The sequence below is a fragment of the Sapajus apella genome, unplaced genomic scaffold, assembly GCF_009761245.1.
Source record: "Sapajus apella isolate SASKATOON/1434 unplaced genomic scaffold, GSC_monkey_1.0 scaffold66, whole genome shotgun sequence".
Taxonomy (NCBI): domain Eukaryota; kingdom Metazoa; phylum Chordata; class Mammalia; order Primates; family Cebidae; genus Sapajus; species Sapajus apella.
Genome location: NW_022437006.1, coordinates 2,984,397 through 3,006,956, shown reverse-complemented (window position 1 = coordinate 3,006,956; position 22,560 = coordinate 2,984,397). Strand labels below are relative to the sequence as shown.

At 36.6% G+C, this 22,560-nt stretch overlaps 1 protein-coding gene across 3 annotated transcripts in view; it reads left to right on the top strand.

Moving 5' to 3' along the window:
- Positions 1–22,560, top strand: part of CPNE8 (copine 8) — a 254,337-nt gene that overhangs the window by 62,972 nt on the left and 168,805 nt on the right. For all 3 annotated transcript variants that reach the window (XM_032248310.1, XM_032248312.1, XM_032248311.1), the window contains exons 4-5: positions 730–833; positions 9,906–9,945. In XM_032248310.1, coding sequence (XP_032104201.1) covers positions 730–833; positions 9,906–9,945 — 144 coding nt within the window. The remainder of the gene's footprint in view (positions 1–729; positions 834–9,905; positions 9,946–22,560) is intronic.

The following is a 22,560-nucleotide window of genomic DNA, read 5'->3' as shown; positions in this document are numbered from 1 at the left end:
TTTGTGTTCTTTTGGAGAAGTGCCTAGTGGCCTTCCTTCACATTGAAGGGAGGGAGGACTAGAAGTGGAATATTTTTTCCTGTTTTCCATTTGCCCTAAGATGGAGAAACTTAGTTTTTCTAAGCAAAAGAGCAGCACATTGCTTAAAAACATGCAAGAATAATAGGTCTTATTTTAGCTGTCTAGATATAGTAAGAATTAAAACATGATTAATCAGAAACAATGGATTGTTGTGACATATGTGAGTAGGAGATTTTCAGAGCATTCTCCCCAAAACATGGCTAATAAACTGTATTGTATATAGGGCTGTTTTGTATAAAAAGAGGAAGAGGGTTATGAATACTCTAATCTCTTCAATTATAAGAATATGTATTGCCTGGCCTTCTTATATACAAGGTTAGGAAAATAATTTATAATATGTTTAAATTTTAGGTAGAAATAGCTTCTTTTCATTAAAAGAGGATTTAACTGTCAAGTAGGGAGAGGAGAGGGAGAAACATTATTGTTTGTCATATGAATTTTCGGGAGAAGCTGATTTTTGAATGAACTCCTCAGGGCTTATTTTCTGATTTCCCTGAATAAATAAGAAAGCTGATTTGATCTCTAAACACATTCCTATGATTTGAATATTTATTGCTTATTTTTTAAAGGAACTATGTGATGTTACGTACTGTACTTTTAATAAGAAGCCATACAGAGTTTAATTTTAAATTCTCTCTCTTTCCACAGTTTGGAAGAACTGAAGTAATTGATAATACTTTAAACCCTGATTTTGTAAGAAAGTTTATTTTGGACTACTTTTTTGAAGAAAGAGAAAATCTTCGTTTTGACTTGTAAGTTCTACTAAAATTTGCATTTAGAAAAATTTGATTTTTAAAGACAATATTACTATCGTAATATAACTAACGTACTATGGTTGCACTGAGTACTAGGTTATATTGGCAGGAAACCAGATAATTCTGTTCAGAGTATGGCCCAAGCAAGCCCCCTGCTTTGCATTTTGTAGGTCTGAATAAATGTTGAATGAATAATTGAGCAGTTTAGCCATGCAGGACGGTGTATGTGGACGTTCTTTCCAGCTGTCCCATGCTTCAGTGGATTTCCTACAAGTTCTACGTATACTCCAAAGTTATCGTATCTACTCCCATGGCTGATGTCTCTCAGATCTTTAAGTTTGTCTCAGCAGCTTCTTAGCATAGCACATGGATCTCTGCCTAACTATGGCTTCCTTTCATCCCTTGGTAGACTTGTATTTTTGCAAGGGCCAGGATAATGGAGTTAGCATTTTAAATATTTTAAGTATTCTTATTACTTTGATACTGAATCTGGCATATTAAAACATTATTGTCAAATCCAACTTCCTGGCCACAGAGAACCTAGAGTCAGTCTGTTTATATTATTATAGAGATTTTGTTCCACAGAAGTGAACTGCAGTGGTTGTTGAAGTATCTGGATATGGTTAAAAGGAAATCTGTTTTGGCGAGGTGGGTAAAGTATGCTTAAAATATTAAAATAATTAAGGGAAATTTATGAACACTAAAAAGATAGATGTCTTAAATAGCTGAAAAAATCATGATGTACCGTACTTTTACAATTTATAAATACTTTTTGATAACAGAAGCTATCAATATCTGATTGTAAAAAGTCATAATTTGCTTCATAATGTAAAAACGAAGAGCTCTTTACTGTTAATGATCTTTCTCATTTTCCTCTTAAACATACACAGTAAAATAACCTGCAGGTGTTTGTGTTTAAAAAACATCCTAGCTTCTTTCTTCAGGAGTACTATTTGTCATATTTATCAAACAAAATTTATTACATCTACATTTGGTTTTTATTTTTTAGAAACCCCTTTCCAAATAATAACAGTGAGGCTCATAAGAAGAGAAACTGAAATGGAATGTAATGACTTCCTGATTATCTTTATTGTAAGAGGCTGCACATGGTGTTGCCATTCAAAAACAGATATAAATCATGTACTGTGTGGTTGAATTCTCCCATTATTCTGGGCCTTCTTAGCAATTGCTTAAAAATTTTCTTTTACACCATCATGGGACTCTTGATTTTTTCTCCTTAATCCCAGACTTATCTTTATAAGTAAAACCAGTCTCTATTTCATTTATAATTCCTTGTTCCCTCTCTGTTTTTTCTTTCTTTTTCTTCCTTTCTCATTCATCTCCATTGTTTTTACTGTTAAAAGTAATAAATATTTATTACAAACTTTAACTGATACAGATATTTAAAATGAAAGTTGCCTGTAATCCTAATACAAAAAAGCCCACCCGCCTCCCAAACCTGCAAATGATTCAATGTATATGCTGGGAAATCTTTTTTTCTTTAAGCATATACATATGCATACAGGAATTGCAATAAATATATTTTCCTTCACCTTGTATTTTGCAGATATCCTTTTATGCCACTAACTATACATATATCACATTCATTTTAAAGATTATATAATTTCTTTTGTTCAAAAGAACTGTCATTTATTTAACCAAACACTTACTGATGGGCATTTGGCTGGTTCCATTTTTCCAGCTACATATATGCTGCAGTGAGTTTCCTTGGTTGCAAGTCTTTTTGTAATATATATTTATATACACTTTGCATTTTCAGAGGACAAATTACTCAGACTTAATTTTTAAGATTATAGGATGTGGACAGGACTGCTCACTTTCTGGTTTTAAATCTTTGAAATCAACTTGGTGTGAAAGTTGATTATATGAATTGGGTCATTTGTGTCATACCCAACCAAATCAGAGTCAAGAGGGCAGGAGGAAAAAGCAATAACAGCACCTGCTCCATGAATTGAATTTTCTACAAGGGCAGTTGCCGAAACTGTCTGCTATAATCCTAAAGACTAATTATGACCTGTCATGACTCTAAGACTAGTTTTATCTACCACCATCACTCACCAATCGCCACTTTTGCGAGCTCCCAAATGTTTCTCTAGTGCCAATGAGTTTTCTTTGAAAACAATATATAGCATTTCTCTTTCTAATAAATCTCTCAAACCTCTCTTTGTTTTTTTGTACATATTGAATGAAGACCACCGTGGTCTGTGTATATGCCCCGAATTGCAATTCTATGATTCCCAATGAAATGTTTAGAGATTCATCTCTATATTTTATTTTGATTTCAACATCAGAGATTCTGTAAGCTTTGTTACTCTCCTGAGCTCCTTCCCTGAGCTCCTTGTCAGCTATTTAGCTCTAATTTTTAGATCCATGTCCTGCTCTTCATTCATTACCTGATACTCGTAACTTGTCTGTTCCAGGAACATTTATTTCAGTGCGACAGGAAAATATAAAGTAACATATATTAATGTTAAGTAAATGAATGTATTTTAACTTCCTCAACTTCCTAATTGAAGTTGAAGCAATTTTTACAGAAACAGTGTAATGTTTGAAGTGTGAAAGCATATTGCAAAATGGAATTAAATAAGTATCGTTTTACCTTTTGCATGTATTTGGTTAATTGCAGAAATTCAGTTCAAAGAGCATCTCCATTTTGTATGGTTGCTGAAAAATTCAAACAATTAGGGCTAGAAAGGGTTACCTGCAGAAGATTATCAAGAAGAGTAACAAGTCTAACCTCTTAGTTCATGTGGCATCTTTGCTATCACTTTAATTCCTTTTAATTTTCCATTTTTTAGAATACTCACATATAACCTTTAACCTGGAAAACAGGCTTATTATTATTAGTTTTATTTTTATTGTGATTTCTTAGGATATCTACATAAATATATGTGGAAATAGTGTAATAGCTCACTAGTTGTGTATATTACACCTGTGATTGGTTTTTAAAATTTATCTTAGCAATGTGTTATTCGTAGTAAAAGAAACATATATTCATGGTAAAAAAAAAAATTGGAAAATAAGGCATAAAGTAGGCAATACAAATTAGCAGTAGTCCCAACCTCTGCCACCCAGAGAATTACTGCAAATATTCTGACGTATTGGCTATATCAACCTTAAGTAAATATATACAGAGATGAATCTCTAAGAAAAGGGTTTATTTGGTAATAATACACAATAATTAGAATTGCAGTTTAGACACGTACACACACATACCAGAATGGATTCTGGTGTGCTTAGAGAACAAAAGGAAAGGTTAAGGTTTCATTGGGAAAGGAGAGAAATGACACAGGTTGTTTTGAAATAAAGTTTACTGGTGCTGGTTGTGTCTGACAGAAGCTGGTGATTTCTGATTGGTAAGGGGTGGCAATTACTAGGTTACACTTGTCTCAAAATCACAGCAGCTCCTTGAGGTTTTGGATTGCGCTTGTGAGGTGTTGGTGACTCCTGAGTGATTTTCCCCATGGCTCTGCTGCCCTTTCAGCCCTGACTCTGTTTTAGTTGGGTATGACAAAAATGGTCCCATGTTGTGTGATCAATTTTCACTGGAGTAACATAGTTCCTTGAGGGAACAGCATGCTGAAAGATGCGCTAGTGTAACTTGACCAACAGTAGATGTAAATGGTTTTCAGAATTGTTTTGGATTTACTTAAGCCTATGGATTTTATAAGATTCTAAAAAAATTTAAAAAGAAGCTTTGAACATATTTTACCTAAACTGTATATTATAAGAGGTTTTAGAAATGGCTTTTATAAATTTAAAAAAAAGATCGGTACTTAAATAATTATAATGGCAATGAAAGAGAAAGAGATAGAGACAGGGTATTTCTGCTACCACTCACCCATATTCTTGTAAGTAATATAATAGTTAACCCATGTTAATTTTTATTATTGTTACTATGATATGTCTGAGATATATTTTCAAGATTAATTTATCAGCTATGAATCCTAAAATTCCCTTGCCTTTTTGATCCAGTATGTACTTATTCATTCAAGAGACATGGTTTCTGTCATCAAGCTGTTTATATATCACAGAGAAAGTCATAAACTTTGACATTTATTTATTTTAGTGTAATTATCACCCTGATGATAATACATGTTCTTAATAAATTCACTTTGTTGTCATGACTAAAACTTTATTATTGGTAGAGTAGCTCAAAAATGTGTTTGAGCAGGAAGTGTGTATAGCTTTATCACTTCATAGTGTGTGCCAGATATAGGAGAATTTAGAAATTACACTTCTCATTTGTTTTTTTCCATTCAGACCAGAATACTGAAAAGGGATTCCTGAGTCTAGATATGATTTACCCAGAGAATTATTTTCTTTCTTGATGAATAAAATGTAATAATTAAGAAACGTATAATGAATGTTATTGTAAAGTATTTTAGATGAATCTCAAAACTTAGAGGGAAAATACGTTTGTTTTTTGTTTTTGTTTTCCTTCTAGTAGTTTTCCCAACACCATGTGAACTCTGGTTTTTCTGATTGGTCAAGGGCTCCCTTAACCATGTCAAAGTCTAATTTCATGCCTTTTCAGTTATAGTTTCTTAGAAGCATCTTGCTCTGTTAATTGTTAAGGACTTTTTATTTTAAAACTTTAATCTCAAACTTAATTTAAGACTTTTCACTTCCTTTCCCTTCAGCTGGAGCTACCGCCCAGCTCCTTGCAGGACGGAAGAGAGGTGGGAATACAAAAGGGTAGGCAGTGTTGGGAGGCAGAGACGTGGGTCTCATACCATCCCCAAAACCTAGACTTTGTGTGGGGTCAGCCTCAGGGGACGCATTTTAAGCACCTGCTGGCCTTGTCCTGATGGAGGAAGAGCTAAAAAGGACATTGGTCTATGTTTTTCATCTCGCAGAGAGCACTTTCTAGAACTTCCCAGTGAGTTTCCCTTCCCTCGACTGCCCCAGGGTGGACTTGCAGCAGGACTCTGTATCTTACTGATGAGCCGGATGCTGCACTCTCCTTCTTGCAGGCATCCCAGATTTTGGAGCCATACTTTACTTGGCTTTGGGGAGTGGAAAGAACCTCCCTTCTGCCCCCCAACAGAGAGGGAAAAGTCCTCACTTATGAATAACGTGTTCATCACCTGGCTGTGGACTGGTCCCCTGAGCTTTGGGGAGAAAGTATGCAACCCTTATGTGATTGACTCAGTAGCTCTGAGCTAAGGACAATCACAATTTTTTTTCTCTTTGGGCCTTAGTTGGAATTCCAGAAATACAAGAAAAATTCCCATCATCTGTTTCTCTTGAATCAAAAACGTAATCCTTTAGAGGCACCCAAGCCAGCTACTACCAATTTATTACTGTAGTAATAAGGTTTCAATGGCCGGATGAAGTTGTTTACAAAATTTGTTACCAAATTCAGGCACAGTGGATGCATCATCTTAGGAGAAACTACCAAGCTTCCTATATGATCATATATTCTCTCTTCCTTAAAGTATGGAACTCACTAACAGATACACAGCTACATGTTTACATTGTAACCAGTTAGGATGTAGTGTTTATGTTATGACCTGTGAGAGTGAGGACTAGAGAAGTCTTGATATGTTTAGAAAAGTTAGAAGAAAAATTGTTTTAAAAGAAAGATGGTAATTTTAGGCCAGGCGTGGTAGCTCACGCATGTAATCCCAGCACTTTGGGAGGCTGAGGGGGGCGGATTACTTGAGATCAGTAGTTCAAAAAAACCAGCCTGGCTAACATGGTGAAACCCCATCTCTACTAAAAATGCAAAAATTAGCTGGGTATGGTGGCTGGTACCTATGTGATCCCAGCTACACTGGAGGCTGAGGCAGAAGAATTGCTTGAACCTGGGAAGTGGAGGTTTCAGTGAGCCTGCAGTGAGCCGAGCTCGCACCAGTGCACTCCAGCCTAGGCGACAGAGTGAGACTCTATCCAAAAAAAAAAGAAAAGAAAAATGGTAATTTCTAATGCTTTATAATCTAACATATTGTATTCAGGGGTGTGATGTCTATTACCTATGAGATACTGGCATTAAAAAAGCCTTGTAAAATACAGTGAAAGAGGATTGTATTTGAAGATACTTAAGTTTTTTGTGATGAAAATATTTTCCTTTTACTTTTTAATTGAACATTTGATGTCCTTTCTCCCCAGTCCATACTTAGTTCTTTTTAGAAGATAGTTTCGAGTTGATTTTTGAGAAGGAGTTAGCACAGCTATGTTTAATTCTGACATTAAGTTGCTAATTTCAATCTTACCTTTAAAAAAATTTTCTCACATAAGAAACATTTCTTGAATAAAAGCCATTTTTTTTTGTACTAGCAACTTTAGTTCTACAGTAGACGTTGGCAATTTTCTGTTTTACAATTCCGGGCTGTAGCTTTTGAAAGTGCTCACAATGCCTTGATGAGAAGGAGAGTAATTTGTAATTCTTCTGACGCAGATTTTTACATCTTGCCTTTTTTTTTTTTTTTTTTGCTATTGTAAAATTTAATTATAAAATTATGAAAATAAATTCATTTACATAGGTAAACAGGTCATAATGAGTATGTGCTGTTGGAAGAGAGACAACTTCCTCCTTATTTAAAAAATAACTTCCTCCTTATTGAAAAAATAATAAGTTATATTCTCTGCATTTAATCCTTCATCTTTCTGCTTCTCCTTATGGAAAGGAAGCCACAGGACTTCTAGAGGAGAGACTATTTTGATGAAGACAGCAAAAGCTCTAAATATTTTATCGTGGACATTTTTAAGCATATACAAAAGTAGCATATGCATATTGCCAATTTGATTTGTTTATTCCCTTCAGACTATTTATTTATTTATCTTGAGACTGAGTCTCGCTCTGTCACCCACACTGGAGTGCAGTGGCGTGATCTTGGCTCACTGCAACCTCTGCATCCTAGGTTCAAGCGATTCTCCTGCCTCAGCGGTCTCAGTAGCTGGGGTTACAGGTGCACACCACCACACCCAGCTTTGCATTTTTAGTGGAGATGGGGTTTCACCATGTTGGTCAGGCTGGTCTTGAACTCCTGACCTCATGATCCACCCTCCTTGGCTTCCCAAAGTGCTGGGATTACAGGTGTGAGCCACTGGGCCTGGTCCCCTACAGATTGTTATAATTTCACCTACCAATACTTCAAAATAAAGCTCTCATGGATAAGGATGCTTATATATGACCCTCCTGTTTGCTATTCTCCAACCTTAGGCCAAATAAGTACTTAATGGCAACTAGCTTTCCGACCAGTTGAAAGTTTCTCTGATAGTCTTAAAAATGTCTAACAATTAGTTTGTTTAAGTGAGGCTCCAAACAAGAGTCACACATTGTATTTTTGTCCTGTGTCTCCTGTATTCAATAATAGTCTCCTCCCCCTTCTTAATACCAGCTATCTGTTGAGGAGAATCAGAATATTTTTTAAAAGAGAAGGTGAGGCAAGAAATTCCATCTCTGTAGAGTGGCTCTGTGTGTTATCTCTCACATCCCATCAGTTGGAGTGATGCTAAGATTGATCCATGGGTTTAGGTGCTGTCTGTCTGATCTATTCATTAGCGAAGTCTTTGTCCTGGCTGGGAACGGTGGCTCACGTCTGTAACCCTAGCACTTTGGGAGGTCAAGGCAAGCAGATCACCTGAGGTCAGGAGTTGGAGACCAGCCTGACCAACATGGAGAAACCCAGTCTCTACTAAAAATACAAAATTAGCCAGGCATGGTAGCACATGTCTGTAATTCCAGCTACTCAGGAGGCTGAGGCAGGAGAATTGCTTCAACCTGGGAGGTGGAGGTTGTGGTGAGCCAAGATCTTGCCATTGCACTCCAGCTTGGGCAACAAGAGTGAAACTCCATCTCAAAAAAAAAAAAAAAGTCCTTTTTCTTTTACCTCAAAGTCTTAGTATCCTTGGGTGATTACTGCCCAGAGCCATTGCAGTTTTAAAGGTAGTTTATGGTATACATTCTTTGCTAGTGAGTGAATGCCCTTCTCCCCAGTATCCATATACTCAGTGAACTTTTATGCTTTCTTTAATTGTGAAAACTTTCTTGTTATGTGAGAGAGGAGACTTTAATTAACCTTTAAAAAGGCAATTAATTTTTGGTAGGAAGCTATTCACAAGAAATGTGAAATGAGTATGATTTGGGAGACAGTCTGTAGTCAGTACAAATATTTTCTTATACAAGAATTTGGCAAATGGAAGGTAATTTCGACTATCGGTGTCCTCTCCACTTCTACAACCTCTGTAGTGCCAGGCAATAAAGTGATGATGAATGATCTTATTCTAGAATCTCTCCAAGAACTGATTAATTTCCAGTACCAACTGGTTAAAACCAGAACATATGATAGTCTCATGAAATATGTTTTTGTTTCCATAAAATGTAAGTTTTAAGTCCTCTGATTAGGGAAAATAATGTCTCATTACGCCAGCCAATTTAACAATAGCATTTAAGATATTAAGAATTAAAATGTATGCTAAGGACAGCCTGTTATCAGGATCTGTTTATTAATTAATTTGATTTTTTTAAAGTAAAATATTTTATTTTGAGATAAACATACACTCACACATAGGCAGTTGTAAAAAATAATACAGAACTTATACAGAGAGACGTGTGTATCCTTTACCTAGGTTCCCTCAGTAGCAATATCTTGCAATATCACAAACAGGATATTGACATTTATCCTGGCAACATATAGAACATTTCTATTACCTCAAGGATCCCTCATGTTGCCCTTTTAAATGATGTCTAGAGAAGAGGGCTTTTCAGTTTTTAAGGAATTTTGAAGTAAGTTGAATAGTACTAGGATACTGATGCACAGAAAAGAGAAAGTTTAAACTGATCAAACAGCAGAATTGATTATTGAGAAAATATTAAGACTTGTTAGGTCTTTAGAAATGAAAGAACTCAAGGATCATGAATTCTACCATTGGCAGTAAGCCACAGATTATGTGAAACTTTTAAATTTGCTAAGTTTTTCTTCCTATTGGTATTATTTTGGATTTCATTTTTATATAATTTATGTGTTTTGGAAAATACTGGTGTTTTTCTCTGGCTGTATTTTGTGGAAGTAATTTGAGTTTTATATTTCAATCTTTTAGGTATGATGTTGATTCAAAGAGCCCTAACTTATCCAAACATGTAAGTTCATATTTTTATGTTTTTATAACATTATATGATTTATGATTAATATGTATGCTGATTTATTATTATTAAAGTTACACATCTATTATTTTTCATGTAAGATGATTGTCATAGAAAATAAGTAACATTTTAAAAGATCCCCAGAAAAACATTTTGGAGGAGACTATTAAAGTTACCTTTAGTAAGTAAAATGGACTAATCTTTTTAATTTTTAATTTTTATTTTTTAAGTAAATGAGGATTACAGTTTCCTGTGATATTTGAAATTGAATTAGGTTAAGCAAGATGAAATAATGAGCCTGGGTCTTTTTGCAAGGTTTAACTTGGGAGAGAATGGGAAGTAGTTGGGTGTAGGTAGAGTGATTTGTTATTCTGGTTTTTTTGTAGTTCATTTGTTTACCAATATTTCCTAAATACCTGTATATGCCAGGCACTGTGCTAGTTTCAGAGGGCATAATATGGGCAAGGTAGACATAATCTCCGTCCTTAAGTCACTTATAGCTTTGTTTTCTTTTTTGGGTCCCTCCTTCAACTTATTCCTCTTTTCTCAAGAGCTCTAGTCACCAGGCAACAACTGTTACCCAGGGAACTGAGTCCAGGAGTAGTTGGGCATCAGAGCTAGATGGAAAAAGAGGTGCAGATGGGAAGGGATGAATGAGACTGAGATACTCCAGCAAAACATTGTGCTAATCTGTCCACTTGTTTATTGACCTGTGAAGTTGGAAGTAGGCCACCCCCAGTAGGAAGGGCTGCATGAGGGTGAAAACAGCATTCTGAAAGGGGATAACTGAGGAGCCAAGTGAAATCTGGGTACACAAATGTAGGATTAGCAGCTGTGCCAGGGTTAGGAGGCTGGCTGGCTAACAATGCCCAGAAACGTAGGAGGGTGAGATTTTTTTACTTTTCCATTATTACAGGCTGTCAAACTAGAATAGATGATTTCCCATGAAGTTTGGAGAGGGGGAGTGTAATAATTCAGAAAAGAGATGAGAGAGAAAGAGGGATTATGAGCTGAAATAGATTTGGAAAATCTGGGAGCCTGGATGTGTATGATGGTAAAAATCACAATTTACTGCTGCCTCCTTCATTGACTGAAGTATGAGATTTATTTGTGCTATGAAGCATACAGCAGAATCACATGAAGTATTCAGGAACAGTCTAAGTGACTGACCTCTTTACAAATGGAAAAAAATGCTGCAACAAGCTTATTGCACTCCATAAGTAAAGTTCATTGTGGTTGCCATGCCACCCGCCTGCTCATGATTAAGGTTTATAGCTTTGTGACTAAACATTTACAATTTATTTGCGTAGCTTTATATTGGAAGTTTTCCGGATGTCCTAAAAAAGTCAGAAAAGAAACTGCATTTTATAGTCAAAATTGTTGAGTTGTAAGAAAAGAAATGCATTCACTTCTCACACATAAGTGGTTGATTAAAGGGATTATGGGCATGTCATAAATGTGAAGTGTAGCTTGGCCTTATGGGAGCTGGCACTGGAAACAGGATGGTGAGTTGTGAGTGAGAAGCGATTTTCTCCATTTCTCTTTCTCTCTCTCAGGCCACATATTCTTTTTACCATGTCTTTTCTCTGAGCTTCTGCCTCTCTTTGAAGACCAAGTTTCTCTGTTTATTCATCATTGTCCACATGGGGAAATGACCTCACTAATTCTGACTGGACGTAGACTTCCAAGTACCACTCTCCCTGCATATATTTTCTGTGTTTCTTAGTTCAAACTACACTTCAAAGGGCATAATAACTGGGCAGGTAAGGACATTTCCATGGGATTGGATGTTTGAAGTCAAGTTGGGAACGTGTGGTTCCCATCAGTGTAGTTGCCTTGAGTACAGGGCAGAGAGAAATGTATAGGGTAGGAAGTTATCTCAAACATGGCTAATTCTTTTCCCTTAAATAGTCACTAATGACTAAATATTATTATGTAAGAGAGATTCCTCCTAGAGACCATACATGTATATTTCCTTTTAAATCTTTCTCTTTTGTAGAAATGCTTTTATTTTCCTAAGAAAAGTTTCATGTCTCCCTCATCGTAAGAAATTCTATCTTGCCGGGTGCGGTGGCTCACGCCTGTAATCCCAGCACTTTGGGAGCCTGAGGCGGGTGGATCACGAGGTTAAGAGATCGAGACCATCCTGGTCAACATAGTGAAACCCTGTCTCTACTAAAAATACAAAAAATCAGCTGAGCATGGTGGCGTGTGCCTGTAATCCCAGCTACTCAGGAGGCTGAGGCAGGAGAATTGCCTGAACCCAGGAGACGGAGGTTGCCGTGAGCCGAGATCGCGCCATTGCACTCCAGCCTGGGCAACAAGAGCGAAACTCCGTCTCATGGAAAAAAAAAAAGAAAAGATAAAGAATTTTCTATCTTGACAGTGCTTTACCCTCATGATACCTCTTTTACTATCTCCTCATCAAATTTTCACTTAAACTAGCCCAACATGGGCTAGATCAAGATTGAGTGGCCTCTCTTCACTCTTACTTCTTAATCTCTCCTGTTCTCTCTTTTTTTCCCCAAATAGAATTGACTACTCCATTCTTGAAACGTTCGTCTCTAACTTCCACAGAAACCTCTCCCAGGAGTTCTAGATCAGCCTGGCCAATATGGCGAAACCTTGTGATCCACCTGCCTCGGCCTCCCAAAGTGCTGGGATTATAGGCATGAGCCACCATGCCCTGCCCTTTCTGTCTTCTTTCCCTTCTTGCTAAAACTGCCTTAGTTCAGATTCTCATTATTTTTCTACCGATGTATTGCGTCATCTCCTATAGGTCCCATGGTTTATATTATTTCACATTTTAAGCTATCCTTTATATTTGTGTCTGCGTTATATTTTTAAAATACATTTTGTTGACTATACAGATGAGTTAATAAGTGCCTGAGCTTATAAGTGGGTGAAGCATGTGGAAAGAGAAGAAAAATGTGCTTTTGAATTGTTATAAGAACTGATGGAGAGGACTATCTAGAATTTCTGTTAGAAATTAACAGCAAAAGCCCTTTCTTAATTGAAAGCATCTAAGTACAGATTTTAGGTAAAGGAGCATATAACTCATTCAACCCAAAAGGAATTCATGAGGTTTTTGAAAATCAGATAGAACCAATAAACAAGATAGGTCTGTTTTCTGAGGATATGATTCTTTAAGACTATTGTCTGCCTGCCAATTTTGCAAAGTGAAATAAACTGGAACCTTTTAGGAAAGACTGCTAAGTGCCTAGGTTGCATGTGGCATAAAGGCACTTATTTACTTTTTTTACAAAGAGATTTTGTAGCAAGAGAGAACCCCTTGAATTAGTAATTATATATATTCATTCTCATTTCAGATAATTGTGAAAGAATTTTCTTTCAGGGTGACTTTATTTGGTGTTTGGTACTTAAGACTCTTGGGTCAATCAAATTCCTATTTTTTGGTACTGTTAGGGAAATGGAGATAGAATATAGCACCACACCTCAGGTTTTTAACATGGCAGATAAATATGACGTAAGACATAAAAGATCATAATTAATTGATTCTATTTGTGGTGGAAAAGTGTGTTAGTGAAAATCATTGTGTGCCAGGAAAAGTCTTATGGAATTTAGGGATGTCTTTCTTTAGAAGATTTATTCTGTTTATGATTCTCTGAGAAAATATCTTTACTAAAATACTTTTCGCTATAGTTTTTGGTTCTGTGTATAAAACATGGCATTTTGAATTCTCAGTTTCTGCTCTAAGGTGCTAGTGAACCTACTCATCTTAATACCATTAGCAGAACTACATTGTATACTTTAATTTGCATAATTAAATTGCATGAGCCAAATCATTAATGAAAGGATTAATGACAGGCCCATAATTAGTGTGTACAGGATCCTGCTTGGCATGTTGGACTAGATGGCATAGAAACTGTAGTCTGTATACTAAATTTTCATACCCACAAGGCAATCTAAAATACATTTATCCACTTGGTTGGTTGCAGAAGGCACCACTAAAATTTTTGTTTCAGACGTATTCATGGCTCCGTGGATTATTTTGGTCACTAGACATTAGCCTTCAGTGAAGATGTGTATTTTTTAACACACTTTCTAAATATTATATATGTAAACTTTCACATACAGATCAGTTATATTTAAAAATTTTATTTGAATATTGTTTGGACCATGAAATGCAATTTCTCGTAGAAACAGATTTTTAAGTGGGGCAAGATTCTTTCATTAGAATATAAAGCTAATTTAACCTATGTATAGCTGAACTGAATTCTAAAGTATTAACATATATTCATATAGGCAGACAGACAATAAATCCAGGGCAGACACTTGGCATGCTGGGGAATATAGCAATGAATAAGACAAACAAGGCCTCTCTTCTCAAGCAGCTTACGTTTTGTAGTTGAAGAGGTGAGGTGGGCAGATTTTCTCTATGAACACGAATGCAATAAATGATTAAGATACTTTACTTTCTTTGTGGCCATTAAACTAATAAGATATTGATACTGGGAGAGAGTGACTAGAAAAGCACCAATAGCTAGAAGCTGAGGTTCCCTAAACCAGCCAGCATGGTTCTATGCCATTTATCACCTTGGGTATATAATTACTGAGGAGGAGGGAATGACTGAAAATCTAGGAGAACAGCATCCCAGGCAAAAGGAAGGACAGCATAGTGGCCTTGAGTCAAGAAAGAGTTTGGAATGGTGGCTGTCATATGTAGGATATTATGAGTGATGAGGGAAGTGGACTGAAATAGTTTGGAAAGATCCATAGGAATCAGACAATGGAGAGATGTGTAGGCCACGGTTAAAAAGGAGTTTGGGTTTTTCTTTGATGGATGTCACTGGAGGATGATGTGATCTGATTCATGCACTTAAATGCTGACTGTGACAGTGGCAGTGGAGAATGGGGTTGGGGCAGCAAGGCTGGAATTAAGGAGATCAGTTATAAGGCAGTTGTAGTTTGACTTGGTGAGCAACCTGTGGTGGTTAAAACCATTGAAGTGGTAAGACGTGGTCGGATTTGGAATATAGGTCGATAGTATGACTGATGATGAATTGGATGTCCACTGTAAAATAAGAGAAGTTAGAGTGGCTATTAGGTTCCTGATAAGAACAATTGGGTAAATAGTAATATGGTTTACATAATGAGGTACACTGGGGAGAAGGAGACCGGGTGGAGGGGTGGGGATTGGCCTTACCCATGGTAAGGCCAAGTTCATGTTAAACTTGAGACCCCCAGTAAGCATCCAAATGGAGATATTGATGAGGCAGTGTTTGAAGACTAAGATATAGATTTAGTAACCATCAGCCAATTAAGTTGGAATCCAGTTATCTAAAGAAAATGCAAATGGAGAATAGAATAGAATACAATCTTGAGGGAGGAAGAGTAGGTAGAATGGTAATTTTAAAAGCCAGCTACGACATGTCACTTCCCAGTTTAAACACCACAATGGCTTTCTTCCACACTTGGGATAGAAATCAGTCTTGATGTAGCCCCTGGTTACCTCCTCTCCTGCCATTTTCATCATTGCTCACCCTGCTCCCACCTGCTGTCTCTCTTGCTTTTCCTTTAGCGCCCAAGTTGTTGTCTCAGGGACTTTGTTCTTGCCTTTTCTTCTATTTGTAATGCTTCAGGGAACCATTCACATGGTTCCCTCCCTCACATTATTCGGGTATCTACTGCGAGCTCTTACCTGACTGCCTTGTGTCAAAAAGCTCTTCATGTTATGCTCTGATGCTTTTTCAATAAAAACTTCATTTTTTTTCCTGTAGCCTTCTTTCCCGTTCTTATTAGATGATGAGAGGTAGCTTTATACACATATACAAGCTAAAGTGTTTATGACTGTTACTATAAATGCCTATCTTTCCCATTTGCGTTTTCAGTAGGGTCGTATACAATCTGCCTTAGACGTAGAGATAGGGATAATACCTGCAGCGGGTTTGAGTATAGTAACTTCAGCACTCATTAAGTTATATTAGGTGGGATTGTTTGCATGTAAAACTGGCCCTTACCCAGGGGTTAGTATTTAATAATGATACTGTGTCATAGTGTAATGTCATATTTAATATTACTTAATAATGCTATAATATATTTCAGATATTTAATCATAACATTTAGTAAGTTTCCTAGTTATTTGGCATAGCAGCTGTGTCACCATGTTTACTAACAGTGACAATATTTACCCGTTTCCTGTTAACATATTACATTTTGAACTTTGTTATTGATGAGACCTAGTGTTCTGTCAAAAGTGATGTGCTGTCACAATGTAAATATTTTCCATAGATTTGTTATATTTGTGAATATAAATATTAAAAAAGGATGGTAGAATGTTATTTCACTATAGCATAGCTTTATTTTGAAAATCTGAATGTTGTATATGTTTGCAAGTATTGAATATATATGTGGATTTTTATTTTTTATTTATTTATTTTTTTGAGACAACGTCTCACTCTGCCACCCTGGCTGGAGTGCAGTGGCCGAATCTTGGCTCACTGCAACCTCTGCCTCCCGGGTTCAAGCTATTTCTCCTGCCTCAGCCTACCAAGTAGCTGAGACCACAGGCCCGTGCCACCACACCTGTATTTTTAGTATTTTTAGTAGAGACAGGGTTTCACCATGTTGGCCAGGCTGGTGTTGAACTCCTGACCTCAAGTGATCTGCTGGCCTCTGTCTTCCAAAGTGCTGGCATTACAGGTGTGAGCCACCAGGCCCAGCCAATGTGTGTATAATTTTTTAAATTTGGTTAATTTTAGTCACTGAATATCGACTTGTTGAAAGCTTAATTTTCTTTCAGTGTCTTATTTAACTGCCTTCATTTGGACTCTTAGCCAAAAATACATATATATTTTTTGAGATAGGGTCTCACTCTATTTCCCAGGCTGGAGTGCAGTGATGAGATCTTGGCTCACTGCAACCTCTGCCTCTGGATTCAAGTGATTCTACTGCCTTAGCCTCCCGAGTAGCTGGGACTGCAGGTACACACCACGATACCCAGCTAATTTTTATATTTTTGATAGAGATAGGGTTTCACCATGTTGGCCTGACTGGTCTTGATTTCCTGGCCTCAAGTGATCCTCCTGCCGTGGCCTCTCAAAATGCTGGGATTACAGGCATGAGCCGCAGCTCCTGGCCTAGCGAAAAATATCTTGAAAATCAACAGTTGTGCGAGGGTAAAATAAATGCATATATTCAGGGATAGGGTATAATTTTAGAAATTGTATTTGTAATTTAAGTTTAGAACTTTATATTATCTCTTGGAGGTTGGATTTAGCATTTTAGTTTATAGATGGATCTATCCATTAAAAAGACAAATCTTTGCTTTGGAAAAAAGTTGTACTATTATAATATTAAAAGGTGAGAAGTTATTTCTACTACAATATTGAATTGAGGCTTGTGTGGTGGGTCATGCCTATAATCTCAGCTGTTTGGGAGGCCAAGGGAGGTGGATCACCTGAGTTCAGGAGTTTGAGACCAGCCTGGCCAACATAGTGAAACTCTGTCTCTACTAAAAATACGAAAAGTAGCTGGGAGCGGTGACACACTCCTGTGATCCCAGCTACTTGGGAGGCATGAGAATCCCTTGAACCCAGGAGGTAGAGGCTGCAGTGAGCTGAGATTATGTCATTGCAGTCCAGCCTGAGCAACAAAGTGAGACCCTGTCTCAAAAAAGAAGAAAAAAAAAAAAAATTCCAAAATATAATCAAATTGTTTCATGTTGAGTTTGCCTTATCTCCAAACAGCATATAGATGTGCTAACAAGTATTAATAAAGTAGGAGTAACTACTGGAGCAAAGAAGTGTCATGTTCATTTATTAAAAGTGATTGCGATGTTAGTATATTGTGTAAAACATAAGCCATACCTAATTTTTATAGTAATGTGATTGTATGAATTAATGAAATACAAAAGAAATGAGAAATATCATCAGGAAGTACCAGCAATAAAATATTACCAGGTAATATCAACAGTACAGTTTTCACAGGTAATGTGAGTTTTCATTTCTCACCAATCTTTTACCACAGCAGTTAAAATATTGCAAAAGCAAGAAATTTTGTGGCACTTAATTTTCTCTTAATTTGACTGCCATTGTATGAATGTGCTAAAAATCAGTTAAATGACCAAGAAATGGGTAGAAGCAATAGACTGAAGCAAATCAGGTTCTTATGAAGAAATCAAATTATTAACTCTAAACAGTTGACTGCACCATTACTATGCTGTATTAAAACTCAACTACCAGTAAACCTACCTAATGTCTTTTAATCTAAATTATTAATTAGGGAAACTATATTTTCAGATACTCATTGATTGCTTCATAAAGCAGAAAAGTCATTTAAATATTATCTTTAGTAGACCATTAGGAGAAAGATGCTACACTATTGAATGTTTATGAAATGGTTTATGATGACGTGTTGATTACTTTATAGTAGTATAAAGATTAGAAATTTCACTTACAGTAAATGCCTCCTGGCTTACTATTTCATAGTTTGTAAAATGTAATTCACATGTATATGTGTCTTATTTTATAATAGCTTTTATAAGCCTTTGTTTAAGTAAACGTGTATTGACCATGACTGCAAATTAGTTTTGGAAAAGAAAGTAAATTATCTTATTTAGCTAATTATGGTATTTTCTATATTGGAATCCAGTAGCAAGTAACAAGTTTTGAGTATGTAGTAATACTCTCTTAAATTAAAGGAGTAGGAAGGATGAGGGAGACATAGATTATTAGATATTTATCATTCCAAGCATCTGTTTTAAGAACTTTGCATATATTATCTACATATATTATCTTCTGTACAGCCTGTAAGATTGGTATTATTCCTTGTGTCCATTTTATATATGAGGAAACAGACACAGAGACATTAGTAAATGGTTCAGTCTTGACATACATGCAGGCAGCATAGAACTGCAAACGAGATCTTTGGCTGCACAGTAAATTTCCAATTTATGTGTGTAGAATTACTACAGCCAGTAGTACTAATGTAATTTTCATGAATACAGACTGGTAGCAAGCTACATTATAAAATAAAATGTAGATGGAGGGATTGATCTGTAAACATTGGCACATAAGAAAGAAAGTAATAATTTTGAAGGAACAAGATTATGCTCATGCATATAGTTCGACATTCCCTTGAATATTAGCATGAAAGTCAAGAGAAACATAAATGTATTTGTATGCTAATCAGCTGAAACCTGATGGCACAGCAATGCTTTCTTGAATTTTGAGCCATATATGAGTAATAAGTTTAGATTAGGTTGTTACAGGGATAATCCAAACACATTCCCTCTTATTATCTAGTTAGTTGTTTGAAAACTACCTATGCAATGTGAAGCTCATGTTATTACTGTAATGCTTTGTATTGGTCTACTCTCTGTTTTTCTGGTGTCTCCCTCATTTCTAACTCAAGTCTTTCTTTAATACCAGCACATTGAATTTGGATTTTTTTTTTTTTTTTTTGAGGCAGAGTCTCACTCTGTCGCTAGGCTAGAGTGCAGTGGCATGATCTCTGCTCACTGCAACCTCCTCCTTCCAGGTTCAAGCGATTCCCCTGTCTCCGCCTCCCGAGTAGCTGGGACTACAGGCGTGCACCACCATACCCAGCTAATTTTTGTATTTTTAGTAGAGACAGGGTTTCACCACGTTGGCCAGGATGGTCTTGATCTCTTGACCTCATGATCTGCCTGACTAGGACTCCCTAAGTGCCAAAGTGCTGGGATTACAGGTGTGAGCTACTGTGCCCAACCGGATGTTTTTAAGTGTTAGAATGCATCCTGTATACAAACAATATGGTTCATGTACATTTAAACACATTCCAAAACTAGGTTCCATTTAGGTTGTAAAGTAATAATTTGCTCATTCAATAAATATTCATTGATCTCATGGCCAGTTTGGCGAGAGGCCAATAGCTAAAATAATTGAATAAATTGAAGCATTTCTCAGCTGCTAGACACTCGAAGCTAGATTTGGTTTATGTGTGGGTTAGAATTGTGGAAAGGTGCCTGGATTTATTACTGGAAATACTACTGTTACCTAGAGTTAATGACGCATCAACTGAAACACAATGCCAGAATAAGAAATGACAAAACAGTTCATATTATAGCTATATTTTATTTTCATCTTTATCAAACCAAAATATCTAGAAATGTCTGCTAAAAGACACTGTATCTTTAGTATTGTGTAAAATACTTAGCAAATGTGAACCATTAAGATGGCTAAAGATGGATTTGGTAGAAATTTTCAACACAGCGAGTAATGGAAAAATATTATATGCTAATTTTTGCATTGTGACTAATATATGTGTTGTTTTGATAGGGAATACACAAACACACAGAATCATAAAAAAAAAAAAAAACACAAATGCCATTAAATGTGGGGGCAAAATGTATGGTACTTGTAGAGGCCGCCATTCAAGTTGAATGTGCATTATACTTTCCTGAATTTGGAGACAAACAGGCAAAGGTCTTCTTCTATAGCCTTATACTTCCCAGATTCGCCTTTAAGGGAAAGGCCTGGGAAGTGATCTGGCAACACCGCGCCGTATGTCCAGCTTATGGCCACAGGACTCTGTTTTCCTTCTCAACTGATGCCTGTGCTTTTCACATCTGTTATTCTGCGCCTGTGTTGATTCTTCAGCAGTCCCAGTTGAGCTAATTGGCTGATTGCATTCCTCTGTGCTGGTGGAGCTGGGAAAGGAAATGACTTCTGACCTAGTTTTCTCTTGGACTTTTCTGTAGAGTCTGGTGGTGTATCTCATAGCATTGTCAAGCCATATACACTTTCTTATGCTTCTTGTAGGTATGAAATAGTTCTCATTACCTAGCACTCAGGTGTTTTTAATTCAGGGGTTTATCAAACCAGTCTAGTGGAGTTCTGGCCACTCACCCAGGGTTGGCCAAAGCTGTTGACACCAGTGTGTGTGTGGCCTTTGACACAGGCACACACAGATTCACATCATAACTTTTTGGTGCACATTTTGTTGATTTTGTTCAGCCAAGATGATGTTCATGTGTTCTCTTGTATTTGTTAGTAGGTCTCCACATTAGTATGATCCTGCTCAATATTTATGTTTTATTCTTTTGAGTAATTTCAGCACAGATGGCTTTTACTGAGACTTGCTGTTCCATTGGCAGAGTCCATTTAATATGTAGCATTTGCAGGTGCCCATTAGCATAACTATCCTTAGAAAAGAATTCTGGAATCCCCCTTGTATGTTGTTTTTGCTGCTGACTCAGAAGAGTAGTGATACATTTCAGATCTTCAGTATTTGGCTCTTTCTAGCTGTCATGAGACTTAAAGAAATTTAGGTTTATTAAAATTCCATAAGCATTTGTAAAATCTGTTTTGACATTGATAAAGAAGGGCCATTATGAAAGATAATTAATTTAAATATATGAAAGCTTTATCTTAACTTCTCTTGATGTGTTTGAAAGCAAATTTAAAATGATTTGTAGTTTAATGAAGGTATATCCCTGCTGGCAGTATCCAAATATCAGATGTGCAGTTATTTTTTGTCTTATATGCGGATACTGCTTTCACCAAATCTTGTGATTTTTCTGTGCAGTACTGTTTGGGGCCTTATCACTTTGCCTCTTATTAGCTACTATAGCCTTCTGATTGATCTGGCTTCTAGTTATTTTCCTCATTCCTCAACTCATTCTGCAAATAGGCACTTGAGTAATCTTCTGAATGCACCGCTCTAATGGTGTGCCTGAATTGCGAAAGGCTTCTGGTTGCTTCTGATTACCCTAAGACAACTTTTGTGCCTGCCTGTGAGGACCCTCTCTAGGTTTGGCTCCTCATCTCCATTTCTACCTTTTACTAGAGCCCTTCTCTTTGCTCATTATTCTCTTGCCTGTCAGTCTGATCTGTTCTCTAAATCTAGAATGTCCAATTACCTTCTCTCCAAGCAAGATCTGATCTGATTTCTTACTGGCTCTCAAGAAAGTTAATTCCTTTGTGAAAATGTTCCCTTGGCTATCCTAGTCTATAGAGGTCTTGTCCTCCTCTTTTTAATTAACGCGCTTCTCCACCCCCACTTTTCCTCCCTAACACTGAAGAACATAGTTTTTACTTTTGTGGCTTGGTAAGCTTATATGTGACTGGGTGTCCTTCCTTTCGTTAGACTAGAAACAGAGAGACAGCATGGCTTAACATAGTGGTTAAGTGAGTGGTAAGTCTTGGGTTTAGACTTGGGTCTACATTGTAGCTCTAAGCAAGTTACTTTCTCTGTGCCTCAGTTGCCTTATCTGAGAAACAGGGCTGATAGTAATTCCTAACCATGAGTTGGCTTTTTTCTTTCATTCGAGAACAGTCATTTCTCTCTAATACTACTAAGTATAATACCTAGTAGTACTGAACACATTTTGTTTGCCATTAACCCTCTCTGTCCGTTCTTCCTAGGGATTTTCTTGGTCCCGTTCACTACACAAACAATTTAGAGAGATCTCTCACCTTGTTTAGAACAGGGCAATTCTTTGAATCATATACAGGCTAAACTAGAAGGCACGTGTCTTTCCCTGGAACAACTTCACATTTTCTTGACATACATATCCAGATGGTGTTGGTGCCCTTATTTTATGGACATATGAAGTTTCATTGTATTTATGGTAGTTAAGTTCTTATGTGGCATAACAATCTAGAATCA